This window comes from Haliaeetus leucocephalus, unplaced genomic scaffold, assembly GCF_000737465.1.
Source record: "Haliaeetus leucocephalus isolate CR32 unplaced genomic scaffold, Haliaeetus_leucocephalus-4.0 Scaffold306, whole genome shotgun sequence".
NCBI classification, from domain to species: Eukaryota; Metazoa; Chordata; class Aves; order Accipitriformes; family Accipitridae; genus Haliaeetus; species Haliaeetus leucocephalus.
In genome coordinates, this window is record NW_010972742.1 from 4,609,145 (window position 1) to 4,632,520 (window position 23,376).

Consider the following 23,376-nt stretch of genomic DNA (forward strand, 5'->3'; position numbering starts at 1 on the left):
AAGGGTGACCTTTTTCAACAGGAAGTATTGTAGTTCTGATGGCATTTACACCAGAGGGACTGCAATAACTTGTATCTAGCAATAACCCAGTTTCTCCAACACATTTGACCATTTTAAAGTCATATAGGCGGGAGGAAAGAGGTTAGTGTCTTTGTAAAGCTTAAGTAGTGTGTCTAGGGTAGGAAAGAGATGAGAAGAGGGGGGCTCGGATAAGTCTCTTTAGCCATTACAGTTAGATTCTGGGCTGGTATTAGCTAGGGCCAGCTGGGCAGAAGGATAATAAAGAAAAAACCAGACAATTCTGTTGTTCATGATATTCCAAGGAAGAAAATAGAAGGGGGGGGTGGGATGACTTACTGGTGGAGCAATCTTTGGAAAATGTTGGGAGCAGGACTAGCAGATGACGATGCAGGTCTGGGAGATGTCTGAAGGCTGCGGAAGTATGTGTCGCTAAATCTCAAACCCTGTACTTTAAGGAGGACACTAGAGAGATGCTGGCACACTCTGCTCTGAAGTTAGAAATCCATAAAACATGAGAAAAAAAGAGGGGGGGTTTGCCTTTTTTTTTTTTTTTTTTTTTTTTTTTAAAGTACCATCCTATCCCTTTCCCTTCGGCTTCTCTGCCATGGTCAATGGGGACACCTGTGGACAGGGGACATCACTATGTCTAAGTTAGTTTAGGTTTCTAAACTCTTTAAAGCTACTGTATAAAATTCTTATTTATACCTAGCTTAAAACTTCAAATGCATCCCTAAAAAGTTATGAAGGATCTTTCCTAGAAAGGGGGGGGAACAACAAACAAAGAAACAAGAACACCTTTCAGATCCCTTCCCAAATACATTCTTTGTTCAAAATTATCTTCTTTGGAACCACCAACAAATGACTTGCTGCCACCTAGCAGAGGCAGATGGCACGGCCAGTTAGCAAGCTATCATCTACTGCAGAAATGAAGTTTTCTTTCCCCCACTTCAGAGTGACCAGCCTACTTTACATTTTGAAAGAGCTAAACAACACAAACCAAGTTAGCTGAAAGTAGCTGAGTTTACTTAAGACTACCGTCAGCTGAAGGACTCCAAGCACTTTCAGAACTTGTAAGTCCATCCTAAAAATCTACATACACACGCACACACACACACACACGCACACACATAAACCAAAACCAAACCACCAAAGAAATAAAACCCAACCCCCTCCCACTGGGACCTTCCTTTCATAGATCATCAAATACTGGTGAGTAATTGTGAGGTGACAATACTGCGTACACACGATATGCAACTGCATCAAAAGTAAAGAACCCTTTGCTGTTCATCTGGGGAAGGAGAGTAGAAGGACAATTCCAAACTGCCTCTGTAACCATGCGCTTCCGACACAAAAAAGGAGGTTCCAAGTGCTAAAACGGCGGTCTTGCAGAGGGGGTCCCTTACTGATGCATTTCTATGCAAATTTTACAAAAGGCCATGAGTCAGAGGAACAGAAAGCAAGACTTAGGGAAAAGGGAGAAGAGCAAAGCTTAGGAGAGCAGCCCCAAGGGATGAACACAATATAGAGTAAGTCTCAGGAGACATGAAGAATTAGAGCGGCCAAGGTAGGGAGCATAAGAGAGAGCATCACAACTACAATAAGTAGTCCATACAGACCCGTTGGCTCTAGCCAACTCTTCTGACCCATGTGTGGTGAGGAGAATTTTTCTTAACAGATTTTACATTTCGTAAATCTATGATTTACATTTTGGTGTGTGTTTGGCAGTCACTAAAAAATCCCAAACCCACAAAAACAACCCCTAGATCCAGATGAGTTTGCAAGAGAAATTTGGTGGGGTTTTTTCTTCCTTAAAACAAAAATGCCACATTTTGTTGTGCACAAGGCACCCCAAAGCTACAATTAAAGTGGTGCAAGTTTCAAGATTAATGCACTGATCTACTATATACCTTTAGTATACATTTACTTCTAACGCAAGCACTGCTTCTAGCTTAAAACAAAAATACTGAAAATTTAACAAATGCCGTAACTGTCCTGGTTTTTCAAAACCAAATAATCTGAAAGGCTAAATCATCTGGGTAACATATACCCAAACAAACTCAATTTAGAAGAGCCATGATTCTCAACATAGCACAGAACCATATATAAAACTAAGCATAGTTTTGTCAGAACATAATTTTAGCTGAAGGGAATTCTTTTCTGGAAGGAATAAGGAAAGCAGAAAGAAGGGTGGGAAAAATGAGAGAACATATAAAAGTTCTGCTATAAACAAAGATATAGCTTTTTTTGTAAAAACCTCAGCTGCCTTTAAAATGAAAAACCTCAAACTAACCCCTCTCCCCCAGTTGCCACTCTGCTGAGACAGAAGTAGGGAAGGAGAAGGATGGGCTTTGCCAAGTGAGCAATCACAGCTACCTGTGGATGGGGCATGGGGTGGGGTGGGGGGGGATAAAAAAAAAAAAAAATGGCTCCCGCCCACTTCAAAGTCACATGGTTGGTTGGTTTTAAAGCAAGCAGGTCAATGTCATATGCACTGTTTCAAACTGCTTTGTTGGGAGAGGGGCTTGGATGATGTTGCTGTAGTCAGTCAATGTGGGGCAGGGAGTAGATCTGGTGAGATTTTCAGGAGATCCAGTGGGGTCCAGTCTAAGCTGCGGGGCCTCTCAGGCAGCAGGATCAGCTGGGCATCAGAGGTGTTCCTAGGCCTTGCTTTCCTCCACTTTGACTGCCTGAGGTTTGATTGCTCCTGTGCGCACTGGCTTCATCTGGTTTGTGGAGGCTGTTTCTTGCAGCTTTACTGCTCCCAAATTGGCTTTATTTTCATCCACCCGCTGCTTTGCCTTTTGACATATAAAAACAAAGCATTAGCTAGTGCAGAGACCTCTAGGCAGATACAAAAATACAAACTGTGACCATCATTCATGCAAGACATCAAATCTGCTCCAAAAATCAGGTATTTCTTCTGTTCTATCACACTTTGCTGTCCTAAAAGACCTAACACGTAATAAGGATCTTGAAGTGTCTCACATGTCTGTCAATGCAAATGACCGATAAAAACTCAACAACAAACACCACGGACACTGTAAAACAGGTAATCCTCTAACCTCTCCTGACTTTCAAATCACACAGCATTACTCTCAGGAGTTGGAACACCCACCTACCCACTCTCCCCGCAGAGAAAATAACAGCTCCCACATACAACGTCAGCACACAGGCCTTTCTGGCACTCCTCGCAAGTCCATGGCACAAGCATGACAGTATAGAAGAGCAGATACTGTTGGGTCAAACAAAGTACTGATGCACACTACCTGTTGAACATAGTGTCCTTGCACAGAGCCCATACTAACTGCTGGTCCAGATGGCTTCCCACTTGGGCTGGCAGAGCTAGGCCTGGAAATCGAAGAGTCGACAATATTCATGGAGTAAATTCTACAATGGAACGAGAACCTTATTCATGTGTGAAAGAATAAAAAGACAGCAGAAAGCAGCAGTAGACAGGGCATGAGTCTGTGCTGTGCAGATCAGTGAGCTCCCCAGCCCAAAAGACAACATATGGATGGGTTGAGTGGGAAAAAAAAAAAAAAAAAAACAACTGGATGTCCCAAAAGGCTCAATGACCTGAAGGTTTGGTATGTCTAGACATGAGCACCTCTCATCTTGAGAGAATCATGCTGGAAATTAAAATGTTTATTCAGTGATCCTTGCATTTTCCACCTTAACAAGCAACACACAAAAGCATATACCAATTCCAATTTGTCTTTAAGACTCAGTAAACAAATAACTTTATGCACTTCCCACAAGCACAAAGGGCCAAATCAGTTACACACTGGCCCACGCCCAAAAATGAAAGCCATAATCATGCACTTTGATACAAGTATTTGGACTATAGCAAGCACATTCTACACATGAAAACCCAAGCGAATCTTGTACAGGGATGATGCACGCACTATGTCACTTCCCCATTCTGACTACAGAGGCTAAGTTCTGCGAACATTTTACCTGTACGTATGTGGTGATGGTACAGACCCTCCGGAGGACATATTCTGTTTACCATCGGAGAAATGAAACCCTTTCATTTCCATTTGGGAGGACTACAGAGGAAAACGCACGAGAAAGAGTATCATCTTTGCATTCACAAATCACTCATTACTTCATATAAACACTTAAGCCAAATCTTTGCCCTTCTACCCATCGTGCCCATTAAAAGAAGAAACATTTTTCAGGTGAAGAAAGTGAGGCTTTAAGTGAAATAATCTGCTTGTATTAAACCAGCAAGCCAGCAGCACAAGCAAATACAGAACCTGGAAGTTAACTGCTATGCTGTGCTCTCTCTCCCCTATAATAGACAAACTTATGATATGAATCCATCAAACCAGACATGACATTAATATACCTACTCAAATGGACAAGCTTCACAACAGTGTGAAATATCTGGGCAGTATTCCAACTGTGTCTGGAGCTCACCACCCCTCAAGCACTCTGGGGAAACCTGTGTAAACATGTAATAAAACTGGAGACTCCAAACTGGATCAAGGCAGGATGTGGCTCCCTGGAAACAGAATGGTGACCAGCAGCAAAACCTGAAAAACTGCTGGCCTGCGCTTTGGAGATGAGGGGAAAAGGGCTCCTTCATTTTACCACCAATCCTTGGCTTTGATATTTAAGGATCCCAAACAAGCTAGTCTCCCCTTTAACAAGATCAAGGAGCGAAACTTCAATGCAGGAGGGGTTAATGAATGCCAAGATGAGCACACAGGAGATAATCCTTACCTCCCTGCTGGTAGCAAGAACAGAAGGCTGGGATCCAGGAGGGAGGATTCTTCGGGGAGCTCCTACAGGCAGGTTTTGCCCCTGAGGAAGCTGGATGGACTGTGGTAGAATCAGGGGCTGCTGGCCAGAGCCATAGCGGGGCAGAGGAAGCTGGGAGCCAGGCACAGGCATTGTTAGCTGCGCGATAAGGACACGTAGTTAACTTACTGGCAGTAACAGTCTTGTGTTTGACACACTGCCTCCTAATACCCTGAAAGCACGGCATTACTAAAAGGAAGCTCACAAACAGTGCAGTCTGGCACAGAACAAATGCAAATCAATGCAACAGAGGGATTTTCACACTGAAATGCATGTTCTGGTAGTGTTGCCAACACCCTAACAGCTGGGCTTTTAACATGGCATTGATTTAACATAACTGCACTCAGACACAGGGCTTTCCTCCTTGCTTAGAACCATCACCCGTTTTTTCAGTCTTCCTCATGGTCGCTGCATAGATGTATTTTCTCTCGATATGACGGCAGCATCAGACAGCTCAGTGTCAGGGGTTTTGTTTGCAACTTTAATGCCCAAACGAGAAAGTCTGCTACATTTCCATGCCAAAGCATTTTGAGGACCGGACCTCTAGAGAAAGTGATGGTGACCTCAGCTATACGTTCTGCAGTCAGCTTCAAACTGATGATGGTAATAATTAAGAGTAATTTAAAAAAAAAATGCAGCTCAGGACTGAGGACAAGAGCCTCCTGTTCCCTCTGATTCATCTGACAGTTCTCACCGTTGCTGGATTTAGGAGGTTCTATGACAACATTTTGTAATAAATAAATAAAATAAAAAAATCTAAGGCTGGTAAAAGAGACCAAGTTACTAGCTTATGATGGATAAAGAAAGCATTTCTTCAAATATTTAGTTTGCCAGTATTTTCTGTATTTTCCTCAGCTAAGTTACTTCCACAATTAACTCTGTCAGTCACAACATAAAAATCCCTCTTTAAACAAAAAATAAACCTTAACATGTTGCAAAAAATAAATGTAAGATGAGTTTAATTAAAGTATCAAACTTCTTCAGAGAATCAGAATACATGTCCACAAATATAGCCAGGCTCACAGTAGGATTCAATGTCCTTATCTGAGCCATGCTTTACAAAAACTTCTTCACACAATGAAATTCTTGTTAAGATGCTACCAAACAGATCAGCAGAAGTTGTAAATAAGACCTGGATAACAAATGAAATGAGAAAATAGACGAGCTTTTATTAAAAGGTCCTAGTTACCCTGGAAGCCGAGTTACATCTGGAGACAATTGTGATTTGGCTCTCAGAAGAGGTACTTTTAGGACTATTGCACCATGGCCTCCTAAGCACTGCAAGGTCCGATCTGCATGAAATGTCTATATTGAAGGCAAGGACTTCCAAGTTACAAAATGACATCTCAGCAGGGACAGACAAGTAATTAGCAAGAATCTCATTAAATAAGGTGCTGCGTGTTTGAAACAATGGTTTACAGAACAGAGTCTCGGGGAAATCTTTTGCCTCTTTACAAAGAGCTTAGTTCACACAAACGCACGACTCAGCACAAATACTAGTTTCAACCCAGTCTCAGAAACAAGTGGTTGTGAAAAAGCCTGTACAAAGGAGTGGCTTGCAAGCCGGGCTCCTAACCTGCGTAAGCTGAGAGTCCATCATCTGCGAGGCTCCCATACCAGCTGCCTGGTTTATCTGGCCTTCATAAACCAGTGTCTGGCTTCCATTCATGGGCTGATAGGGGGACCCAGACTGGGTTTTTACCACCTCCAAGGGCTGCATGCCTGGGAAGGCGGAATACGGAGGCTTCAGAGCAGTGCCTCCTGTCAGGACCATGGTGCTGGGTTGAGACAGACTGGGGTGCATATACACCTGAGACCTGGAGAAGAAGCATACATTCAAGTCATCACACAGAAAATTTTGGAGACTATACCCCCCCCCCCCCGCCAAACCATATCTGGCCTGCAATCAGCAAGTGGTTCTCAGACTCTACTAAATCGACAGCTTAGAAATAAGCTGTGATGCCACTTTTCATTTTAGTTACAGTGGTTTTTTTATTTCCACCTTTAAGCCCTTACAGCCGCGTCCTTGTATTGCAGGAATATTCAACAGAATGACACCGTGTCCTACCCAAAGTTTATGTTTCAATATCCTGCACAATAAGCTCTGGATTAGTAGTAAGGGAGGATTCACGTTACCAGCAATCTGCAGCAGCTTTGCAAAGCAGAAAAGAATCAGAAGTTAAAGATTCAAACAGCTGTAGCAAAAAAGTTGTTTGTTTTTTTTTAAACCTCAGTGTCTAGGTTTTTGAGGCCTTTAAGGACTATTCTGATCATTCACTCTCATCTCATGCAGGAAAGGGGTACAGAGTAACATTCCCACAGCCAGCCCAACTCTGAAGCGGATGTCTCAATCCTTCAGTTCTAGTAAGCAGTTCCTGTAGCCCAGTACTGTTGCTGTTACACTTGCATTCAATTTTCTGATTTGAATCTTGTAATTTTTTCTCCAACAAAGTGCAGGCAAAGAGTTATTTAATTTCACTATGCAGCTACTCAGCTCTGATCAAACTGCCTCTTTGTCTTCTCTCCAGTAGTAAACCACAACAAGCTGTAAGCTCTGGGTTTCTTACTAGTAAGTCTGCTTGCCAGCCCAAAAACCTCCTCTTTCTGCATCTTTCCCAGGATTTGCCTCCCCTTTTGAGAGGGTAGGCAGTAAAACCGAATAACCTTCCAAGGATGGTCTTTGGCATGTCCTACAAAGAAACATGCTACAGAGAGCCTTGTGAGCCCTGATATCCTTGCTCTCCATCCCAGCAGTGTTACTAGGGGAAGGAAACAGCAAGTCAAAGGGGGAAGAGAAGATGAGTGCAGAGTATCTGATCAATGTACATAGACATCAGGAACATAAGAACTTAAGCCACAAGGAAATGAAAAACTGGAAGCAGTTACCTGAAGGGCTGTATGGAGCTGTACATCTCCTGGGACTGGGAAACAGGCAGACCACCCCTCAACCCAAGCTGAGCTTGGGCCTGTAAGGATGTGTGGAGGGAAATGGGAATCTGTTGAGCAGCAGCAGCAGCCTGCAGAAGAAATTAAGATGACTGAGAAGTACAAGAGGAGCCAGAAACTCTCCCAGGCTGCTAAAAATCCACCAGTTTCCTCCGTGAGTCAATCTGCCATGATAATTACCTACACTGCACCTTTACCCAGCCCCTGCATCATTCCACAGAACAGCAGCACACTGGCAGGAGAACACATTGCACAGGCACCCAAGAGTGAAGACTGATGCCTGCAAAAGGCATTTGATGGACACATGAGGGACCAAAAAGCTCCGCACACAGAACATGCACTGACAATCCCAGATCTCACTTGCCTGCACGCTTACCTTGAAGGGGTTCTCCCCAACCCTAACACCCTATTCACTAAGGCTAGTGAAATTGCTCATTAGTATTGACAGGCTATAGAATTTACTGAAAGTCACTTTACCTCACACAGATGCCTCAGCATCTGCTTCAGTTAAACCCAGCCCAAAGGCACTGGTATAAAAAGAGGAAAAAACCTCAATTCCCCTCCCTTCAATTTCACTAACCTGTAACACCCACTAGGAAGCAGCATTCAAGGAACCTAAAGGGAGCCACGTCTAAACTTTTTTGGGCTATCAGAGAGATAAATGACTCTTCGTTTCTTAAATGCTACCCTGAAGACTCCTTGAGAAACCACTAGCTAGTTGTATTTCTCCCTTACCTGTTGGTAGCTTTGCTGCTGAGGTATCGTCTGAGGGACCAGGCGAGGCTGACTTGCAAACACATGGCCATCCAGATATAGGGGTGGAATATGGTTACCTAAACATCAGAGAAGGCAGGCTGTAAATTCAATGTACAGGGGAGATACAGGCACAGAACGCTGCAGAGACCTGCAGGTCAAGACTATTTCCTACTTTTCAGAAACCAGCTTAGCAAGTCAACACACAGTACCCATTCAGAAGAGCCTGTAAAGCTCATAAGTTCACATATCAAAGCCAGCAGCCCCACTTTACAGTAGCAGGCTTGCTGAGAATTAATCATAACCTTCTGTAAAAGGCTAAATGTAAACCCAGGTTTCCCACCTCCACAAAAAACTCAGAGACACTAACAGTTCAGGAATTGGTGACCTGCACTCCAAACTGTTCCTAAATGCCAGAAACCTGCAGTCATCTCATCTTTGCAGCTAGGAGGGACAGAAAGAGCAAACATGGTGTTTGAGACCTTCACGCAAGAGCTCTAAAAGCCATATCCACCCCAAAGGTGGCACCAATCAAAGTGCTGTGCCACTCCTGTGGTTCTGTGCAGATCTGAACCATGGGATTTACAAGCAAAATTACAGTGGGTGGGTAAGCAGATCACCTGACTTGGAACAATCCATTTTCCAAGTGGAAGCTATTAACAGAGTCACTACAGTGGTCCACTCCCTATCATTTCTGTCCAGCATATTCCATTCCATTCTTGAATTGAGGAATCAGAAGGATAGTGCGTACATGAGAGGTCCTTTGGGACCCAGGAGCCAGAGAATCCAAGTACATTCCTTTTTTCCAGATGCTCTCCGTAATTATACACACTACCTAACATGACTGAGCTCAAGCTTTTCCTCTAACTCAAGGACAGCAACACCTTCCCACATCCCAGACTTCTGCAAACTGTAAGCAAGTTGTTATTACATACAAAGAGCAGAAGGTGCTCAGAACGTGTGACTTAAATAGCAAAGTGAGCAGAGGAATGGTTGATATTGATATTGGGACTGTTGAAGTCTCTCAGCCATAGGTTTCTGTTTCTTCATTTCCCTTCTACTCTATCGAGCACACAGGGAAGGGTAAGCAGGATCCATTGAGACATCACAGAGACTTGATGCTACACCGGGAAAGTCGTCCTTGTGCTAAGATTATACCAGTCACACTCAAGTAACGTTCTTCAAAGTGGGTAGATGGTCCCTCTTTCTGTCTTGACTAAATTGGTGTTAAGAATCTGTTAAATACCAGCCACCCAGTTACTTTACATGGAAGCTCTTCTCACCATGCTACAAGAATCAGGGGATGATTCCTAGATACCAAACAGACAATGCAAATACCGCTGCCACAGTTTGCAGGTACCTGGAATAGATGCAGAAGGTGCTACGGACGCCACAGGCATAGGCGGCATAGAAACTCCACCAAAAGAGCTGTAGCTGACACCGTTGGAAGCTCCAACGCTGGAAGGAGGCTGGATGCCTGAGCCTGCGCCTCCTGGGGAGTTCTGTTCTGGTAAACTAGGAGAGTTTTCCCAAGCTTTACGAGCAGACTCCATCTATGGAAATGAAGGACAATAACTACAGACAGTTCAAATGGGGAGGACAATACTGAAGCCTAGAGTTGCTCATCTATGATCTATTAGTTCAAACTCAATCTAGTCTAGTCACAGTGGAAAGTTGGCAGGTCTCAGGTCAAGGAGTTTCACACCAATTTCCAATGGGCAAGCATCCTTCACAAACACTCAATCCCCCTTGGTATTTGCTGAGCTTTTTGGGGTTGTGGTGGTGGTGGTTTTTGGTTTGGTTTATTTTGGGTTTTTTTTGTTGTAGTTTCTATGTTTGGTTTTGGGTTTTTTGTTGTTTTTCTTCTTTAAATCATCAAGCACCTAGGATCCGTGACCAGCCATCCTACCCAACTACTGAAATAGTAGGAAAGCTCTGTTGCACCTGTTCTACAATTGGTAAGGACTTCAGCATCCAGGACTGCTGAAACACATGCCCTTCCACCCATGCTGAATAGCATATATGCACAACGTTTATAGAAGCTAATTAAAGGTTTAGCAGTACCTAACAAAATGCTCTGGGAAAGAACTCTCCATCTTCACTACTCTGGCCATGGAGACATGGTATCCACACCTAGGACAAACACACATGCCAGCTTGCTTACCTTAAGAGTAAGGTCTGCAGTGGGGAAGGACATTGGGTTCAGGCCAATGCACCGCTGGAGGTGATGATCTCTTCGCAGAATGGGAATGGACTGCGTTAACCCTGCCTGAGGGGAGATTCGTAAATGGTAAATATTTTATAAACTCTTAAGAGAATGTCATGAGCTACCAAGGCTGATAGAGCCTCAACTGGCAGCTCTAGTAACTACACCACAAAGGATTCAACCCTCAGTGGTACTGCAGGAGTTAAGTACCACACTCAACCATGATCCATTCTGCTGTTGGAATAAATGAAGCTTCAGTTATGTGCAATGACAGTTATGTCAAGTTACACCAGCTTCCACTTAAACATCAATTTGATCCAGTAACTTCAATTTGCAGAAGAGTTCCCCCTCCTGTCCCATATTTGGAATGTACCTAAATTTCAGACAAAACCTGTTTCCGAGAGACCACTTCTGAAAAGAAACACCCTTTAAGACAAACCTCCAAAATCAAATGGCCTACAAACTTGAAGACATTTCAAAAACAGCTCTATGAGTTTCTCACATTGCTGTCCACAGCTGAGCTGCAAGCTGGGCTTTCAGTGTGCTCACTCTTTCACATATAATAATGAAATACCCAGATGGCTGGAATAAGCTGGGAAACCTCTAGAAGGGCCTGACTAACAAGTTACAGTTCTCTGCCTTGCTGTGGCAGATGAGACCTTCTGGGGAAGTGGGCAGCCCAGGCCTAAAAACACCACTATCTGTCTGCATCATGTCCATTACCAGCACTCTTTTGTGTCTCAGGGGAGGAGACTGGTGATGTCAGAGATCTGCAATACCTCTTGCTTTACACAGGTCACAATGATAATGGAGTTGCTCCCTATATCAAAATGAGCATCACTGGCTCAGAAGTATCAAGGCACCTTGAAGGCACAGATTTCCATTATGGATTTTAGTTACATGTGTTGCCTAAGCATTAAGTGTGAAGTCAACTGCAAAGAAATATGCTTGCTCTCTTTGGAAGCATCTGAGGTTTAACTAAGGAGTATCTCCAATGAATCAATGCCAAAAGAAAAAATAAATACTTACATTACTGGCCAAGGCATCCTGCAATTTGGTGACAGGGTTAGCTGCAGTGCCAGAGGCAGAACCAGGCGGCAAGCTGAAGTCAGAGTCCTGAAAAAGCAAAACACACAAAATTCAAATCCAGGTCCAAGGGCCATCCATCTGCTTCTCATGGTTAATGACTTTAGCCTGAATTATGACACTAGAAACTAAAGATTGTCCTCCAGTAAGCCTTGCTGGAAGAGAACAAAAAGACACTTCTCAGCACTCAGCAGCAGGCAACCCCCAGAGGCGCACAAAAGCTTAGATGGCCATACTTTTGTCCCTCACTTCTGATACCACCCCAGCTGGTCCTTGGGACAATATTTCCAAGAGGATATTATGTGTTTGCCAAGACATCTTGAGTACCTGGTTTGTGTCAGTAATGAAATCTAAGGCAAATCTACAGCTGGAAGCCTCCTCTAAATAATCCTTCTGCCTCAAACCACCTTTCATATCTCAACAAGCTCAAATCACCAAGAAGATAAAATTAAATTCGATCCTCACTTTAGGATTTACTCCAAATTCAATGGGTGGCACAGGAAGTACAGAATCCACGTGAATTTCCACCCCGTTAACAGGGGGAATATTCCCTTCCAGCCGTTCCGTTCCCTCCGAACCCTTTCTGTTTTTCAGGGAGCGTTCGTTGCCGATTGGTCCAGGCTTGTGTTCCTTGTTCTGTCCTGAGCCTTGATCTGAATCCTTAACAGGAAAGCAGAGAGGCTGAGACACAAAGACTGAATAACCCAATCTCAAGCCTTAAAAATGCTATCAAGAACAACACAACCACTTCACAAGGTCTCTCACTATGTGCTTTGGCTTGGCTGCAAATCCAGATTACCTTTTTATCAGATTGCTTCTGCACTTGCTCCTTCTGGCAGTCAGGCTTTGGGTCCACCAGGCCAGCCCCATTCATCTCCTCTGGTTTGAGGGTGCCATATGGAGAACTGCGCTGAGAGGAGGTAGCGGAGGATTCCCGAGACTCCGCGCTCAAGTCAATGCCACTATCCCCCTGGCTGCCTTTAAAACCCTGCTATGCAAAGCACGAAATGTGTTAAAGCCCCAGACTCCGACCCAGCTCCACAAAGGAGGAAAAAAAAAATCCCAGAAAACAGCAAGACCATGTCCCCTTTTCAAATCACATTCTTGGTTAACTGCAAAGGAGTTGGGCCTGACCTGCAGGCATCCCTTGGCTGCTGCTTCAGCTCTACACAACCCTGAGACAGGTTAACCAATACACCAACCGGACCATGGCTTTAGAATAAGGAAAAAGTGTCACACATAGCAACTAGGCTGAGATTGCCAAACTCATTTCACTTGTGACCCAAACCAGATTTGAACTCTGGTCTCCAGAGGTGAAGCATTCAGGAACCTCCTCCGCCCTCCCTGCATTAAGGCTACAGCTACACACTGCTCACAGGCATGAGGCACACAAACACAACCTACAGGATTCCACCATCCTCGACCACGCTCTGTGTCCAGTTAGGAGCATAACCCTGGAATAGCTCTACCAACAGTTACTCCAGATTTATACCCACATGTAACACCAAGCAGCGCTTGGCCCTCTAGGTCAAGATTTGAGCATCAAGCTCAAATCAGAACTGCAAAGAGACAGTTTAAAATTGCACAAGCAGAGCTGAGAGTCGCTAAGCACAGATGGAGCAATGAGAAGCATAAGCCACCTAACATTAGTATTTTATACACGCAATACCTGAATGGCACATTAGGTGCCACTTACCTCAGTGGCGCTAGATTCAGTACCATTAAAGGTATTTACAGGCTTGCTCCAGGAATCACTGCCAGGAGACTGAACGGAAAGAGCTGGAAGAGAACAGAAGGCAGGGTTCACCTGCTTGAAACACAGCTGTGAGCACACCTTGTACGCTGTGCATGTTACACTACTAACTTTCCATTTCTAGACACGAGATATTTTCACCATCTCAGAAAACCAGTGTTGCCCAATCAGCTGAGACATGATGCAGCACAAAGACAACAGGGTATGGAGAGCGAGGGTAGAGAACAGGGAAGAGACTTCTTAGGGAACATGAAAACAACAGGAGAAAGAAAGGGCAGAGAGAAACAAGGGAGGCACTAGCTATTCAGTGCTAGAGGATGAGAAAACAGAGGAAGGCAAAATAAGAAAATGGCTGAAGTAGATCCAACCCAACAGGCTAGAAAATGATATATAGTAGGATCTTGATGTTACACAAAGACTGAAGAAATAGATTAGGAGACTGACATGGTCAACAACAGGAGGAGGATGGCTGAACAGTACAGTTTTGAACAGATGCTACTCCAGATGTCTGTTAGCTCCCCTCCCACTTCCAGCATCAGACAAGAGAAGGTTGTCTCCTCTTAAGCACAGACACCCCATCCTTCCTGCACACACCAGAGGATTCCTCAGCTCTGTGAAACACCTCAGAACAGACTCAAACTTACCTGGGCTGTTGCTCTCCCAGATCTCTGTGCCCAGGCTGTTTCCAGACACTGTTACATCACTTTGCTCCAAGCACAAGCTGTTCTGTTTCTTAGCAAATCGAGGAGGGATGCGAGACTGAAGGACGCGGGCCTTAGCTGGTGCCTAAGAGAGAAAAGGCACAGGCTGTAAGACCTGTTACTGCACTGGACTAACACAGTCTGCTCCTGGCAAGTTCAAACCCTGGATTTCTAAATGCTGCAATGTGAAGAGCCCCCAACTCATGTAACAGAACCATACCAAGTAGTTCTGACCCCCTCCCCACTCTTACCCAGTGGCTACTGGGAGGTTCCCCCCATCTAACAAGGCTGTGAAAAAACCTGCCTTCAGCAGCATGAGATTCTTCTCTTTTGGGGAGGCAGGGGAACAGGATACAAAGCAAAACAAAACTGACACTACAACATACTTGCTCTGCTTAATTCCTCTCTTTTTTACTCCAGCTAAAGCAAGATCAATTAATAATTTCACAATACAGAGATGGCTCTTTCACAGAGCCAAGATCTGAACAGAAAGAGAAGCACATCTCTGCAACAGCAAGACCCTTCCACTGCACATTCACACATTGTCTTCAGCTTAATTTTAAAGATGCCAAGCAACCAGGCTTTTATAACTTTGCTTGCAAGACTCTCTGAACCTACCGCAAGCCCTCCTTGTCAGGAAGCATTTCCCAACGACACTTTTCATTTGCATTTAGTCCTCCAGATTTCACTAAGTCTCCTTTCATGTCAAAATATTCTCTTATCTCCCTAGAATCTGCAGTCTTCCCATACATGTAGACAAATGCCCCCCCTCCTAAACATTACTTAACTAAGCTACCCACACTGCAGTCTTACATCTTTTCTTGTAAATCAACTCTTTTATCCTATTATGAACATGAAATTGTCAGAGTTTCTTGCAGTTTGTTAGTTTCTTTCTGGTCAGGTGCCCAGAACACAAACATGACACCTCTGGCAAGGAAGCTACCACATCCTGTTCTAGCAGTAACACGTTGTTGACACAGCAAGAGTGCAGAGGTCCTCCACTGGTCACTGCTGCCCACCAACTACAGCCAGCAACCGGCTTAGTGAGTGAAGCTGCTTTGGATGAGGATCACTTTAGAAAACCCTCCTTAACTTGCAATTAACAATTATGCTAGTAAACAAGAACAGTCAGAAGTCTAATCACCCTTTTCAGACCAATGGCCCCTGCCCATCTGAGCCAAAATATGTTTCCGGGGCCTAATATAGGATCTGTACTACCTTGGCCAACTGCATGTTTTTCTGCTCATCCAAACACTTTTGGGGCTCTGTTCCTCCGACTGCAGTCCAAACAATGTATCAGGTTAAGCTTTTTCTGCCTCCCATTCCTCACCTGAGCAGCCTGTTCCTTCTTCCTTCGCTCCTCTTCCAGCAAGCGACGCTGCTTTTTAGTAAGAACCTCAATGAAGCCTTCACCTGCCATAGAACCTACTTCATTCTCTTCTGCTGTGTTCGACACCCGATTATCAATGATGGTACCTGAACAAAGCATATATAGGGAAAAAAACAGTGCATGTGTGTATGCATATAAAGCTTTACGATTGCAATAATTTAAAAAGTGCATTCCAAATAGGAACCATTCAACGGGCAAACAAGTTCAGCTAACGGCACTGCAGCTAAGCTTTGAAAACTAAGCCATGGCAATCTGTTGACATCTACCAGTCACTTTATCCTGCAGGGCTTTGCTCTCCTCTACGTCAAGATGAGCATGCTCCAGCTGGAAGAGCTTGGAAATGTGAGCCATGTGGTAACTTGGGTAGCTTTAGGTATAGTATCAGTTGAAAAAAACCTCACACCTTTCCAAATACTAGCAAGGACAAAGCAGGCATAGGTACTTTTGAAAACACACCCATCTCCTCTGGATGTAAAACCTCAGCTCTATGAACAGCAAAAAGCTGAGTCATGGCCTAATGCCAATGGTTTCAGAGATACTAATTTCTTGCCCTCCTGTCATGAGCTCAGACTCAAATTCCCCACTCCGGATGCTCTTTCAATTTCCTGCACACTACGTAAGGTATTTTGAGCTTGAAATTTAACATCTTGGATAGAAATATTCTCCCTAAAACCAAACTTTCTATAGAAGAAACATTAGAGAAACTGTCAGATCTGGCTGAAAGTTTGGGTTTAAAATTTAAAACCACCTTTGTCTTCCATGTTTTCCCTATTTAGATACACTAGAATTTTCTTGCTTGAGTAAATAAATGGAAAAAATCTAACCTGATATTTAAAATTACACTGGATTCAATCAGTCTGGCTTCAAGTTAGCCACAACGTGTTATCCCTTTAAAGGAAACAAATTAAGACACTCACTTCCATAACTCAGTTCGAACTGTGACAAGGCCTCTCCCTTCTCACTTGCTCTTTGCGCAGTGGATTTGGGCTCCTTCTCTGGCTTTTTACCTGGACCCTCAGCACTTTCTGAGTTTGCATGGGAGGTCCTATCCAAGCTGTAAATAGAGTGGCTGCTCCCACCACTGGTGTTGCCAAGGCCACCTCCTTCTTCTGGAGACCTACAAGGAAAGAAGAAATTAGATTTTTCACAAGAAGATGAGTAAAAGTAGCAAGAAGAAAACATATGGGCTATTATTTTCTTCATGATTTTTCTAACTGCACCTCATCCTTCCACAGCCGTCGCTCAACTGAAGCAGATGTTAAATTCTGAGCACAGAGCCCATTACAAGGATGTTGCTGGGGAAGTGGGATGGAAACAGAACAATACCTGTACTCATGAATCAACCAACACACTGCCCCCGCAACAAAGCTAATAGCCTAGCTTGTCCCTACGAGGAGGGCTCTGTGCTTCTGCAGTGTCTCCTACCGTCCTATAACACTACTCTAACAGCTCCCCTGCTCCTCTTTGCAACTAACACACATTTCGTGGCAAGCATCAGGTGAGGGGAAGGGAAATGTGGAGAGGCTGATGACATCGAGAAAAAAAAAGAGTTTCCCATTTTGTTTCTCCCAGAATTATTTTGCCCATTTGACCACCATCCACACATCATTCCCAAGCATTCAACTCAAGAGAGGCATGGTTAAAGGAGAAGGTAAAAAAAAAGTTTCCCCCTTCCCTTACTTTCCCTTTCTACCTGCCTGCATCCTTCCAGACATCAGCTCTCCTCTCCCTTATTTCTATATAAACTACTACTAGTTACTACATCCAGGAGTTGGGGGAGATGGGCACAAGAGGACAGAAAATAACAAGTTGCCTATTTATCAGTGCTTTAAACCCAATACAATGCAGCTGCACAGGACTTTTTTCCGCCTGTTCCTGTTAAAGGAAAAGGCGAACGAGGGAGCTGTCAAATTGGCCCAGGACCAAGGCCCACCTAACCCAGCGTCCTGTCAATCACCAGATTTTTCACAGGACACAGGAAAATACTTAATCCCTAGTGTCGGAGTTGTCTTAAAATACTCTCAGGAGGAACTCCTCCCACCATGCTAGGAGCACACAGTGCTGCTTGCCATTCATCACTGGTCTCCACTAAGATGTAAGAAAATATTTGCTGAGGCAAAGCTAGGACTGGCGATGTCACACATTGTGGTCATGCCACAGCCACACTACTGGGAATCCAGGTGCTCAACCTACACAGTTCACGGTAACTTATCCCAGGAAAACCCAACCCTCACTTCTGTGCTCTCCTATACTCCGCTGGGACCCATGACAGGACAGGAAGGACACAATAGGTTTGGAGTTAAGGACCAGGATTTCTTTCATTATCCTTCATGCCTCCAGCAAGAGGCAGTCCAGAAAGTGGAGAGCTGTCTTGGCCCGAAACTAAGGTGAAGAAGAACAGCACATGTCATGCCCACAGTGTCTCAGCAACTTCCATAAACCTGGATTCCCAGCATGGAAGCAAAGACGTCAGTCAGTTGTAAAACAGACAACGATAAGACCCTTAGATGTCACAAGGTTGGATAAATGGTGCTGGAAGTCACCTGCACTAGAAGAAACACAGTCAACAGCTCCTCACCCACAGTCCAGCCCTTCTCCACTCCTCCAGTATCTGCATATCAGATGACAGATATCCATACGTCAGAATGCAACTTTACCTTTTGCTTTTTATCAGTGTCCCATTCTGCTGGCTCTCGTATCTGGAAGCTGTTCCTACACCAGTCCTGACAGACTGCTCTGCAAACCCTGCTGGCTCGGCCTTGCGGCTCTGCCTGTCGACAAGTGGCCTTTGGCTTGAGAAGCTCCGCTTCGCTAGCTCCCTCTTCTCTCCCAAGCTCCCACTCCCGAGGCCACCCTCCAGCTGGCCTTCACTCTCTGAAACTCCATCTCGCCTCTCCCGCCGCTCGCTGAAGTCACTGCTTTCAGATGCTGTCTCCCACTCCTCGTTGGCATGGTCTGATGAGTTCTGGTAGGACAGCTCAGGAGACCGTCTGCCCGAGATGCTGCTCTTCTCTGCAGTGGTCAACTTGGGTCTTCCAGGCCACTGGCTGGGCAGCAGGTTGGGGCTTCCCTCTTCGGGGTTCCACTGGCCGACCGATTCCCTCTCTTGCCTGAGGCGCCTGAATCGTGGGGGCTTGTCTTGGCGGGGGGGACGCCGCCTCCTGAATGGCCTGTTCTCTATGTTCTCCTGATCAGCTGAGTAATCCTCCTGGAAAAAGTGCCTTTTGTCATCCAGATGACTCTCATCAAAAACCCGGCTGGAGAAGGAGTCCACATGTTTATAAGAATCCTGAATGTAGTCCCTGTCAGACTGCTGCCTGCTCCCAAAAGTGTCTGATGGAGAGGCGTGGCTGTACTCCTGCCACCCTGCTCCCCCACTCCTGCTTTGCCACTGGCTGGGCTCCTTACCCATGAAACTCCTTCGCCCATAGCCAGAGTTGCTCAGTCTTGGCGGCAGTGATCTCCCAAAAGCTCTTGGAGCCCTCATCTTAGGATCCAGACTACTGTGGTCATCTGAATAGATTTTGTTGGACCTCCAAGACTCTTTGAAGTCTCCCTTTTTCAAATCACTGTCCTCCCTGTCCAGCACAGAGCCTTCATTGCTGTTTTCTGAGCCCCTCTGCCGGCGACGCTTGGGGAGCTCCTCGTATTCTGACCCTTCACTGTGTGTCTCGCTTGCAATCCGGCGCCTTGGCTTGCCTCTAGGGAAGTCCTCTGGCTGGTTGAACTCCCGAAGCCCTCGCCCTCGGCTGCTCCGCTGGTTGTTATAGACTCCCCGGCTACCCACAACAGTGCCTCGGCCTCGGAAAGTGAACTCTCTGAAGCCTCTCCCTCGCCCACGCCCTTGGCCTCTCCCACCAAAGGCTTGTTCCTCATCAATGAAGATCCAGTTGTTTCTTTTTGTGGGAGGGAGATCACCAGACTCTCTGGACAATTTGTTCTCCCAGGTTCTTTCTGGCTTCTCTTCCTCCTCTTCTTCCTCCTCTTCCTCCTGGGACTTCTCAGCCTCTCGGGCAAGGGTGGTTTGGGAAGAACCTTTGTCATCCAGCAGGTAACGCGTGGAGTTCAGTAAGGCTGCAGAATCATCTGACTCATTTTCTACTCTCTGAACTGCTGCCTTCTCCTTCAGTGGGCGTGAGGTGTCCTCTCCCTCCAGTTTAACCTTCTCCATCTCCTTCTCTTTCTCTTCCACTTTGAGGGCTTTCAGGACTGGTTTTTTAATTGGGCCTGATCGTCGCGTCCTCCCCATTTGCTCCTGGTGCTGACCACTGGTGTTCCGGTTCTCAGGAGCCCACTCTGTTGTCTCTTCAGTGGGCTGTTTGGTATTAGCTCCTTCTTTCTTCCACGGGTCAGCACTGAATGACTGCTCATCCCTGGACACTTCCTCAGCAACTTCTGCTGCAGTCTCTGCAGGTTTCTGATGGTGGCTGATATCCCAGCCATTATATTCAGGCTTCTTCTCTGCTTGGATAAAATCAGGTTCTAGGGGCGAACACCTCAAGTTTGCATGGCGGTTGCCAGCAGGACAGGTTTCCTGCACAGTCTCCTGATGCTGAAACAAGAGATCTTGGCCTATCCTTTGAGAAGACAGACAGCTGTCAAAGTCTGCCTGGGCCTTCTTGTCAAAAGCATTCAAGTACTCCTCCCCTCTCTCTTCAAAGAGATCTCGCTGGGTGCTCAGACTCTCTGGCCTTCCAGGAGAAGCAGAGTAACTGTCATTCCTGAGAAGGAAACAAACAACAAACAAAAGAAAGTCAGCTAATGCAGAGCACAGCACATCTCCAAAGGCCCAGGCTGGGCACAAGAGGTGGAAACAAATAAATAAATCAGGGTTTGTTCCAAATCATGAGGCAATGAGCCTATAAATACCTGAACGCTGGGCGGATGCTGTGGCCCCAGGCTGTACTGCCTGGTTTGTCAAATCAATGGATGATAAAGAAAGCAGTTCCTATGATGGGCAGCAAACTTAAGAAATAAAGGGAGATTCAGCCTCCAACATATGTGGAGATCTGAAAACAAGGAATTGGTTTCAGAAAGTCCCAAAGAATTAGGAGACAAACTAGCAAGTATCAGAATTTTTGACTCATTGTTTTCTGTACCTACCCATGTAGGTGACAAGTGCCTCTCTCCTACTGAACAGGCTCCAAGCTGGTCAGCCTTGACTGGCATCAGATAGAAAAACTCTGAATAGCTCAGTCTCTAAGCACCTCCACAACACAAACACTCAACAGTGTAAGAGTGCTACCAGATCAGTACCTTGGCCTGTTCAGCGATATCTTGTGGGTCAACTCTACATCTGCTTTTCAGCAGGAGATGATTTACGGCAGCACCTCCCACCACAGCATGCATGAGGACAGGGGAGTTCTGCACTCACCTGGCATGCAGCCCCTCCATGGTCATGTTGTCAGCCTGTTTTTGATGTGACAGGGAGTACCCTTTGCTTTGCAGAGATGTGTAGCTCTCCTGGCCCCACACTGGCACAGGGTCCAAGGGAGCAGTTTTCCTTTCTGCCTGCCCTGCCTGACAGTTCTGATCTTCAGACCGACAGCTGCTCCCACCAATGGTGTCCTGCTGAATCATGGGCTTCATAATTCCTGGTCACGACAGAGTTCATACCATTAACACTAGGATCTCATAGCCAAGAAGAATCAACAATCCACAGCTAGTTCGACTGCCCTTCCTTCCAGGGCAGCAGGTGACTGCAGCCATGGAAACCCTTCTGGTAGAGGGGAGCCTGTGCTTAGGAAATACACACCTGGGAAGTATACCTAGAGTGATACAGAAGGTAGCACAACTTTCAGAGCCCAGTCTGCACAGAACACTACACACCATCACTGGCTTGGAAGTAAGCACGTGTGTGAAAGCAAACCACAAACGCAAGGGAATGATTTATATGTCCTGATGTTTATATTCACACCTCTGAAGACCAGTAACAAGGAAGGAAGGTGCTAGGAGCACACAGCTCAGGAACTACAGGATTTCTCCATCACATTTCTTGAAGGGGGTCTATTAAGATTTCACATGATTACAGTAACTCCCAAACTGATCCTTCTCCTCCAAGGGGCGAGATTTGCTTTTACACCCACTAAGGCTCCAAAGCTGCTAGGGAAGATCTCCCACTGCAGTGCAGGGGATGATGGACAGGCAGGTGTCCTCCCTCCCAACCTCCTCTGTTCTCTCACCAGCTCTCATTGCAACCAACTCTTTCTCATCCCTAGAGAAGGTCAATCACAGCCAGCCAGGACGCAAAGTCTGGACAGAGGTAAGATGAAGCACAGCAACTTTCCAGATATGGACCAACTCAACAGCCATGATAAAGGGAAATGCTGAAAACACCTTACCTGAAGGGTGAAGGGCTGAAGGGTAGAAATCTACAGGGGTGCGACTCTGGGCCATGCGAGGGTCCATATAAGAGGGCATCATCATCCACCGAGGATCAAAGCCAAGCATCTGGGGGTGCGGCGGGTAGAACGTCCGTTGGGGATGGGAATGGGATGGGGGAGGATAGACTTGCTGCTGCTGCCAGTGCTGCATCTTGTACAGCTGCTCCTGCAGGGAAGAAGGATGGGCTGTTTGACATGAATGGTCACGGTGCCAGGAATCACACTTGCAAACTGGCTAGCCAAAGGAAAACACATTCCATGTGTTAGAGGCTCAAAAGCAGATCAGATGGGAGGGTAGAGCAGATAAGGGCAATTCAGTACCAGCTGGGAACGTGGCAGTTGTCATTGTTCTCTAAACACCCAAACCAGCCTGAATACGTTGCAGCCAGAAGTGCAGCCAGAATCTCACTCCACTATGGGCCACACTACGTGGCCAAATGCAAGGGATCAGCTTCAAGACTGGAGTTTGTATTTTCTCAATGCTTCTATGAGACACAGGGCAGCTTTCTGTCAAACAATTTCTTAATTGGAACCAAATACTTTAGAAGATGTTGCTGTTTGGAGGAAATGCAATTATAAGTTATTTAGTGTGCATATATATTAGTTCTACTCATGTTAGCCGAACAGATTAAATAAGAACAACCTAAACTCAATTAAGACAGCTATTAATATTTTATAGTATTTCCTGTACATCCTTCAGAGATGGGCTGACACCTTCGGGTTGTGTCCCATCTCCCACATGGCCAGTTCACCTTCCTTAAGCTGAGGACTGTCATGATGCTGATCTGATTTGACATTTAACTTCTGCTGAAGTTCCAAGAAGAACTTATATTTGAAGGGAGCTTTGTGTACCGAAGAAAGCTTTCAAAGGTAAACAGCTCCAATTAGCATGAAATACATCTATTTACCTGTCAAACTTTCCACCATCTTTTCTTACTAAGCTTACAGTGTCTGTAACTGCTTACTGTAACTGTTTATAAAAAAAGCCAATCCCCTACTGCAGAGCAAGAGAGACACCCTGAAATCTGAACCTGACACATCATTATGGCAAAAGAGAAACTCAGATAAATGCAAAGATTATATCCAAGTTATCTAGTGCTTCAGTACCTTGGAGAAAATATTTCATGAATGATACCAACACTGTTTTTTTTTATTTTGTTCTTTTCATGGAACCATTGCTACCAAAGCAGCAACACAAGCCAGCCAAAATACAAACTGCTTCATATATACTAACAACACAGAGGATAAGAGAAAATAAAATGAAAATTTCATGTTCTTCCAGTAGCAATGACCTGTGGTGTTATTAGCAAGACAGCAAAGACATCCAATTA

General features: G+C 45.2%; 1 protein-coding gene across 3 annotated transcripts in view; it reads right to left on the minus strand.

Annotated features, from left to right (window-relative positions):
- Positions 1–586: 586 nt before the first annotated feature.
- PRRC2B (proline-rich coiled-coil 2B) overlaps positions 587–23,376 on the minus strand; it is a 60,797-nt gene continuing 38,007 nt past the window's right edge. The window contains exons 16-34 of one of the 3 annotated variants that reach the window (XM_010570890.1): positions 22,004–22,211; positions 21,037–21,256; positions 18,320–20,383; positions 16,580–16,779; positions 15,603–15,748; positions 14,216–14,357; positions 13,515–13,597; positions 12,618–12,806; positions 12,284–12,478; positions 11,762–11,848; positions 10,691–10,795; positions 9,887–10,079; positions 8,509–8,606; positions 7,714–7,841; positions 6,404–6,644; positions 4,750–4,926; positions 3,979–4,070; positions 3,288–3,369; positions 587–2,819 (exon numbers count right to left, since the gene is read on the minus strand). In XM_010570890.1, the coding sequence (XP_010569192.1) occupies positions 2,679–2,819; positions 3,288–3,369; positions 3,979–4,070; positions 4,750–4,926; positions 6,404–6,644; positions 7,714–7,841; positions 8,509–8,606; positions 9,887–10,079; positions 10,691–10,795; positions 11,762–11,848; positions 12,284–12,478; positions 12,618–12,806; positions 13,515–13,597; positions 14,216–14,357; positions 15,603–15,748; positions 16,580–16,779; positions 18,320–20,383; positions 21,037–21,256; positions 22,004–22,211 (4,791 nt within the window). In that variant the 3' untranslated portion in view covers positions 587–2,678. Of the gene's footprint in view, positions 2,820–3,287; positions 3,409–3,978; positions 4,071–4,749; positions 4,927–6,403; positions 6,645–7,713; positions 7,842–8,508; positions 8,607–9,886; positions 10,080–10,690; positions 10,796–11,761; positions 11,849–12,283; positions 12,479–12,617; positions 12,810–13,514; positions 13,598–14,215; positions 14,358–15,602; positions 15,749–16,579; positions 16,780–18,319; positions 20,384–21,036; positions 21,257–22,003; positions 22,212–23,376 lie in introns of all 3 variants that reach the window. The other 2 variants (XM_010570889.1, XM_010570888.1) reach the window with 2 other exon arrangements.